The 7,644-nt window shown below is 39.6% G+C and overlaps 1 protein-coding gene across 1 annotated transcript; it reads right to left on the bottom strand.

Annotated features, from left to right (window-relative positions):
* Positions 1-810: 810 nt before the first annotated feature.
* On the bottom strand, positions 811-5,803 carry ELF5 (E74 like ETS transcription factor 5). Its single transcript, XM_085063797.1, is given in 6 exon segments — positions 811-971; positions 974-1,019; positions 1,608-1,631; positions 1,633-1,760; positions 1,762-1,802; positions 4,602-5,803. Coding segments are annotated over 6 exon segments (609 nt in total). The 5' UTR covers positions 4,918-5,803; the 3' UTR covers positions 811-917.
* Between the last annotated feature and the right edge of the window lie 1,841 nt (positions 5,804-7,644).

The following is a 7,644-nucleotide window of genomic DNA, read 5'->3' as shown; positions in this document are numbered from 1 at the left end:
TGCTTCTTCCAGATGCAAAGGTTACTTGAATTCACCTTCATGAGGGTTAGTTGAAGAAAATTCAAAGTTACTTGCATGAGAAGTTGTAGAAAGTGAACTTGAATTTCAGTGAAGTGAATATTTTCCCTGAAAATTCTTTGTAATAAAAATTATATTAATTCTGTCATATAACAGAATTTATATAATATGAGCAATCCCAATTCCCCAGTACAGCACAAAGAAGAGTGATAAATAATTGCAGTGAACACTTTTTTTGGTGCAAAAAGCTAAATATACCAAGTATATATGGATTAAAAAATTTGCATCGATGAGATTAATAGGCAAGGAAGGTAGCTGCTTGATAAAAAATTCAGAATAGAATATTTTTAATTTGTTAACTTGGTTGACTGGACATGTTTAATCCAGACAAATAGATAGGACTGAATTTTTCATTTTGGACAACATACTGAAATCTAGCATATCTAAGAAATGCAATGGTTTGGGTACAATGAATCAGAAAAATGTTTTTCCTATGAAATGAAAGAAAATTTTCTGGGTTACTCCAAAATATAGGAACCTAACTGGGAAATGTACCTAAACAATTTCTTTCAAAAGGTAGTGAAATGGGGCAGTATCTCAGTGGAGATACTGGCTAAAACAGAGAGAGGCAGGGAGCTTTTAAATATCAACATTAATCCTAATATCTTGAGCAGCAGGGGTGTGAGGCGATAATGCTTGGCAGAAATCACAAAGGAGAAGACAAAGTCAAAATTCAAGTGCTGTTTTTGTTGCTTTAGTCTGTCTCTTGAAGCAGACTGAGTTCAACCAGACTGGCTGAGGGGAAAGAGGGAGCAGAAAAACTCTCCCTAAAGTATCCATTCCAGCTGTGTCATTCAGGCTGCAGCACGTTCTGTGCTGAGAAGGAAGCACAAGGCAGTTCACATCTTGTTCTCCTGCCATCCATGGGCATGCTTTCCAAACTTGAATACACTTGGAGCCTTCTGTCCACTGGTTCCAAAATGCCAGTTTTATAATAGTAACTGCAGGGAAAAACCAAAAAAGAAGCAATGGACAAAGCAGTAGCAGAAATCACATTAGAAAAGTTTTTGTATGGACTACATGACAGCAGAACAGTACACGAGTCACTGTGTTTGTTACAGTCAGAGAGCTCCTCTCTTTCTGTTAAATTGCTCTGGAGGCTTTAAAACAACAGCTTTGAATTTTCCCATGTGCCCTGGAGTATGCTTTCCATTGTTTGAAAGATACAAGAATTACAAAGAACTGTGTTCTTTGAGTGGTTATCACAGTTCAGAAGAAACCATCAGTGTTACTGGGACAGCAAAAAGAGTAGTTTCAGGGGATTGTTTGGCAAATATAGTGTAGAATTCTCAAATGAGATAAAGTGTGATCAGTAGTTACAGCTCAGCACTGCTTTACGCTTAGCCCTATGGACATTTTATAAGCAAAGGAGATCAGGTACTCTCTTATGACCTATAGAAAAAACGTGAAGAAAATAACCACCCACCCAATCCTTGCCCCCAGCCCCCAAGTTTTCAGCGTAGTTATGAACAATGGATGCTGGAGAGGAGGTCAAATGAAATGAGGGGCACTGCTGCCTGTTTACTCACTGGAGAGCTCTGCTCAATTTTTCATGTCATTCTGTCATTTTTCTTCCTCTGTCCCCACATATTTGCCAGTGCTTCTGCTTTGACAACATGAAAAATGCCTTGTCCCCTGTCTTTCCATTTCAGAATGCCACTGTTTTCCTCAGGAGAAGGGAAACAGATCCCTTACAAATTCCCACAAATGAGAATTCTGTAGATCTTAAACAGGAAAAAGACAGCTATTTAGTAGAGGTTTTCATATGCATGCCAAAGTTCTGGGACTCTAAATAACCTGATCTAGTGAATGGCATCCCTGCCCATGGCAGGGGGATGGAACAGGCAGATCTGTAAGGTCCAATCGAACCCCAACCAGTCTATGATTCTATGACTCTAAGTGAACAATTAACACCCAACTGTATGTATTGCAGCACAACAAAACTTTTTTTCTCGACGTTCTGTTCAAAATGCTTCACATGCAGACACGTGAAATTTGGCACGTGGTGTGCATAGATCAAATGTGACATTAAATGCAGCTGAATGATTTCATGGCTTAGTGCTGTGCTTCTAGAAAGTCAAAACTGGCTCAGCATTAAAGAACTTTAAAAAAGAAGCAAAGGGCTGTTTTTTTTCTTTTACTTTCAGAAATCTTTTCATCTGCCACATACTGCTGATGTTTGAAGACATTGTTTTCTGTTAAATGGAGCTTATTATGTACAACAAGTTTACTTACAGTCCTTGTTTGATGGCTTTGTTACTTCTGTATCAGTAAAAAGGGAAATACGTAAGAGTGAGAAATAAACCCAGTGTTCAGTTATTTTTGATCACAAGAATAACTTCTGAACTAAAAGCTAAAACCAAGTCCTGGTCTCATGCATCACTGCTTGTGAATATACTGAAAATACCTATAGAAAATGTGGCTGCAAAGCCATGAAATAATTTTTCATTTTATTTGCTGCAAAAATGATTTAGTCCTCCCAGTGTGATTATATCTGTGGTTTTGGAGCTTTTTTAAACTTTTGTGGTATTTTTCTTACCCTTTGCATAGTGTCTGTGTATCTCTGTTCACATGATTCATGTGCATTGTTTCTTTGCCCTCTCTGGTCCCTTGGCACCTGATTTTTGCTGTCACTTATATCGCAGTTTCTCTCCCTTTCTTCACAGTTAGACTAATCCTTTCTCATTCAGCTCCTTGTCCCTTGAAAACTACTCCTACAGTCTTCCCTCCCTCCTTCCCCTAAGAAAAATCATCTCTACTGCTGGAAAGCAGATCTTCACAGGGCTGTAATTTGTCTGCATTATTAGGACAGTATCACCTTTTAAAGGAGTAGTTACATTCACAAAACATAAACAAATGCCTGCATATACAAATCTGCATTCTAGGAACTTAGCTCGTGCTGTGAGAGTGGCATACAAAACTGGGAAAAGCTAGAATTAGGCCTGCTTGTGCAGCCATGGTTAGGTCCATTGATTATTCTGTAGTCAGATCTGGCATTGCTGGACCACATATACTGTCTTTCCTCACAGGCCTTATGTTATTCATAAGGTGGATATTCATGAGCTGTTGCAGTTTGTTTACTGCCAAGTGTCCAATCTTTCTACTGTCTATAAAAAGTTAATTTTCTTAATGAGATTTTCTTCACAGCTCTGTATTCTTTAATTCCCTTAATAACATCCTTATCTCCTACATTTAATAATCGCCTTCAGAATGGCCTCTCTGACATGATACATGAACACTGACTGGATGGAAGAAAGTGATGGCTGTCAGTTCCCCAGCAGTGCAGTGCCAACCTAAGCACAGGGTTGTTTTGTTCTTGTGACAGTCTCTAGTCTTGCTCGCCTCTCCCAGTCTTGCCTGTCCTATTGACAACAGTGTCAGTCACTGCACAGCCCTGCAGCATTTTGATAAAGCTTAGCCACACATTTTCTTACTGCCTTGTCTCTGGTCTTCCCAGTCTCTCAAAGATCCTGTTTCAGCTTCAGCCTGCCCCTCCCTGCTCACTGTGTACCCAGGTCAGCCTCTCCTGCTCATTCTGCCCTGGCAGCCTCCGCTCCCCACTGGGCAGTTCAAAGGTGGGTAGTGGACCAGTGAGGGATGGATAAATTCCAGCATATTGTGACTAAGCAGATGCTCACCACTGGGAGCTGCTAGCAGTGCCAGCTCCCACGAGATCCTCCAGGACTTGCATGCCAAAGCCTTTAATCCTTTTCCAGCAGTCGTATAACTCCAGTTTGGTCAAATACTCCCCTAAGCCAGAGAAGGCTTCAGCCACTGAGGGCTTTGAGCAGCAAAAATGCTCTCAGATCCTCATTGCTAGGGCATAGGGAAATGACCTTCTGAAATTCCCTGCTTAGTGGAAAGTCTTTTGTTCATGTCCCCACAATGGAGCTGGGTAGAATTGCCAAAGCTTGGCAGGCACAGCAATTGATCATTGGCAGGACTGAATAGCAAGAAAGGGTATCTGCAGCAGCAGCTGCACTTCTGTCTCACTTACACTGAGCTATCAACAGATTAGTTTTTGAATCTCAGCTCATTTAAGCAGTAATAAATTTTCCAGGACAAAGTTGTAAATAGTAAATGTCAAGTGTTTTCATTCAAGTGCATCATTAAGCGTACTACTAATGAGGTGGATAATCCGTGTATACTGCACTGATAGTAACACCATCAAACAAAACCTCTTTACTCTTTAAGAAGCAGACCAATCTTCACTATTTGAGTTACAGGAATAACAATGTCTCATGTCTTGCTATATTCTGTCAGAATGCAAACCTCCCTTGGATCATTCAGGTTGATCACTTTTAGTAGAAAACCAAAGGAGAGAGGAATGCTTGTGTCCCTTTGGAGATTTGACTGGTTCAAGGATGAGCCTGGACTGTGTGACTGTGTGGCCAAAGCTTGCAGTGAGCATGTTGTCTGCCTGTCCTAATGCTGTGTGCTCCTCATGCAGTATCTAAGTGGCCTCTGTATTTTACCTTTTTTAAGTGCTCAGGAATGTGGATCCCACATTTTCCACTGAACTCACCCAAAAATGCAGTACTTTATGTTTTGAGTTTGATTCCTGGAACACTGACCATGCATCCTGATATTCTGTAAGATGAAATACAGGTATTTGCCACAAAGGCCTGCAGCATCCATGAACTCTTCCTGGGTCATGTTGCATAACTGCCAGCCATTGATATTAAAGTGGGAAAAGGAAATGGACTTAACATCTAGTTTGCACTCATCCCAGCAGAACTGCAGCCACTCACAGATGTTGTGTTCACTCCAGTATTCTGGGTGGGTGGATTTCCAGAAAGAATTAGAATCTGCAATGTATTTGACAAGAAAGAGCAACATTGCAATGAAAAATTCAGGGTGCACTTCATTTTAATAAACATATTTCAAGCAAAACTAATCCCCTTGCTTTCTCCTGACTGCAGTATTCCTTCCTTATTCCTCCAGAACACATCCAACCCTGTGTTTTACATTTTCCTCCTTTCTATTTTACAGCATTTTGTACTTCATTTTGTGCGAGATATTTCAAGAGAAAGTGCTTTCACCTGGAAATAAAAAGAAAAACTTCCTCTCAAAACTGCAATAAAAAAAGAAATTAAGAGGTCAAAGTACAGACTTTGCGAGAATTTAGAACACTGTAATAAAAAGCAGTCATGTGTTCCTAGACTGAAATAACTTGAGTCTTAGATGGAAAAGTACTCAGCCAAAGCCACATAGCTACACGTTATAGCAGATAGAGGACTTACATTAATTTACTACAGTTTTTCATATAATTCCAGCAAGTTCTTTCACTCATTTCATCCAAAATAACATTAATGTCATCATAGGGAATATTTTTTGTTAGATTAGAAAATGAAAAATGTGTTACTCTCAACACACCTCACTGGACAAAGAGCTTCCAAGTAACCCTGCCAGTCAATTACAGCCTAAAAGTACTTAGCTGATAAAATTCCAAGTTTTTTATCAGGCTTCTCTCCTCAGCAATGCAATTACCAAGAAAATGTGCAGAAAGATGTATATATTTGCAATCAACTTTTTTTTTTTTTTTGCCCCTAGAAAAACATATTTTAGCTGTTACTGGTATAAAATCTAGGCCTAAAACTAAGAAGCATAATTTGTGACTCAAGAACCCTTTCCCCGCCTAGAATCAAAACACAGGCTTTTGTTATTGTATTTTTACCTTTTTAAGGATCACTAGTAATTTTTCTCAGTTTTGATCCTTAAGCAGTTACAGGAATCCAAGATTTGAGAAATTATTGCTTTAAGAGTTTTAAGGATTCTAAATTAATTTTGAATATATTACCTATAATATTTATTATATCACTGGAGTGGGGCAGTTGCAGAACAGTAAATAGCAAAAGAAAGGACATCGAGGATGTGAATGAAAGTAGTGTAAAGAAATCTGAAAACATTTAGTTCATTTTCACATCTCACAGCATCTTAGACTTGACCTGTATTTCAGTTTCTTAGTCCAGTCATTCATTTTTCACTGTATCATTTTCAAATGAATCCAGAACACTTGATTTTAGGCATTGCTTGTATGACATTGTAATTCAAAATGGGTTATGATAGCACTGCAAGCCAAGTGAAGAGTGTCTGTCTAGACAGCAAGTTCAGAGTGCAAAATGATGCAAATAGGCTGGAGGAGTTTCCAGAGTAAAATTAATTCAAAGGGCTTGAAATTGTGACAGAATAACTGTAATATGGGTCTTGCATCCTACATGGCTTCTGTAAAGTAATTAATACTTCTAATTACTTTAATTACAACTCCTAAAGGTTTACAGAGGAATTTGTGGTTGCTTTCATGAATCATTCCCATGCTATAAATATCTTCATATGTATGCACATGCAGGATTAATGTAATCCTACATGCTGTGTTTTAAACCCTGAGATGCTACTATGACACTGTAGCAAAGCCAAGAGGTGGGCAGAAGCTCTGGGTCTGATTTTGGGACCCATACCTTGAGGATATTTGAATGTCAGATTTCATTCACCTCCTTATTTAAAAGGAAAATCAGATGAGCTTGACATTGGATCAGCTTTGTAAGCCCTGCAGACTGAACACACCTGGTTGTGTCAGGGTCTGAAGGATTCCGTGGGGGAGAATGGGAGTGCTGGGAGCACCAGGCTCACAGGACTTCTGCCAGGGAAAAAAACACCACCTTTAAAATTATGCTTTAGCTCTACAGGGATCCCAGCTTCAGAGGCTGCTCAAGAAAAGCAGAAGGCTGAATCGATCCCTGTCTGAATCAGGAGTACTTTTATTTTTTCTTTTTTCTAATCCTCTGCCAACAGCCTCCAGCCCCCCTTAGGAAAACTGGAATATCATAACATCCTCAACTAGACAGATTTAGAGGCGATGAGCATCCCTGTGGAGCTGGGCATGAACCCAGCCCTGTGTTTCAGGTCTGCTGCCACAGACCTGTCCAGACCCTTTCCCAGTATCTGTGCTCCATATGCAGCCAAGTGAAAAGTTCATGGCATTGCTTTTCTATCTACAAGAGTGTTGGACTGCTCATTATTCTCCTGCCTAAAGGTAATACAAAAAAAAAGCAGAAGTATTTATTCTGCCAATCCACAGGTACAGTGAATAACCTTGAAAGGCTTTGTTGATTTGGCTTGAAACTTTGAACTGATTTGTACTGTCATATAAATGACATGAGATGTTTAATTCATGGAACAGCACTCATCTGGTCCAGTTTCTGGCTTTGCTTTGGTTTTGGAAAGACTAAGATCACACTTTTCAAATATTTCATGGCCCCTTGTAGTGCTGCTGTATTTGATAAGCATTTTAAAGGTGCTGACACCGAGACCTCACCTTCACATGTGGTCATGCCTTTTGTATCTCATATCACAGTAAAGAATCCAGGGAGATTTGCTGTCTTGTAAATGATGAATGTGATCAAGGAATTATGCCACTGAGGAGGAGGAAAGATCAGCCACAGCCAAAGGGTCTATGAAACATTTCAGGGGGCTTTTTAGAGAAAAAGAAAGGGGCAGGTAGAATTTCATGCAACCATACAAGAGCAAAAGGGTCAGTACATCCTCTTGTGACAAAAACATGCCAAA

The sequence above is a fragment of the Lichenostomus cassidix genome, chromosome 5 (genome assembly GCF_008360975.1).
Source record: "Lichenostomus cassidix isolate B80296 chromosome 5, HeHo_3.0, whole genome shotgun sequence".
Lineage (NCBI taxonomy): Eukaryota > Metazoa > Chordata > Aves > Passeriformes > Meliphagidae > Lichenostomus > Lichenostomus cassidix.
The sequence above is the reverse complement of the archived record's forward strand: the minus strand, read 5'-3'. Positions and strand labels throughout refer to the sequence as shown.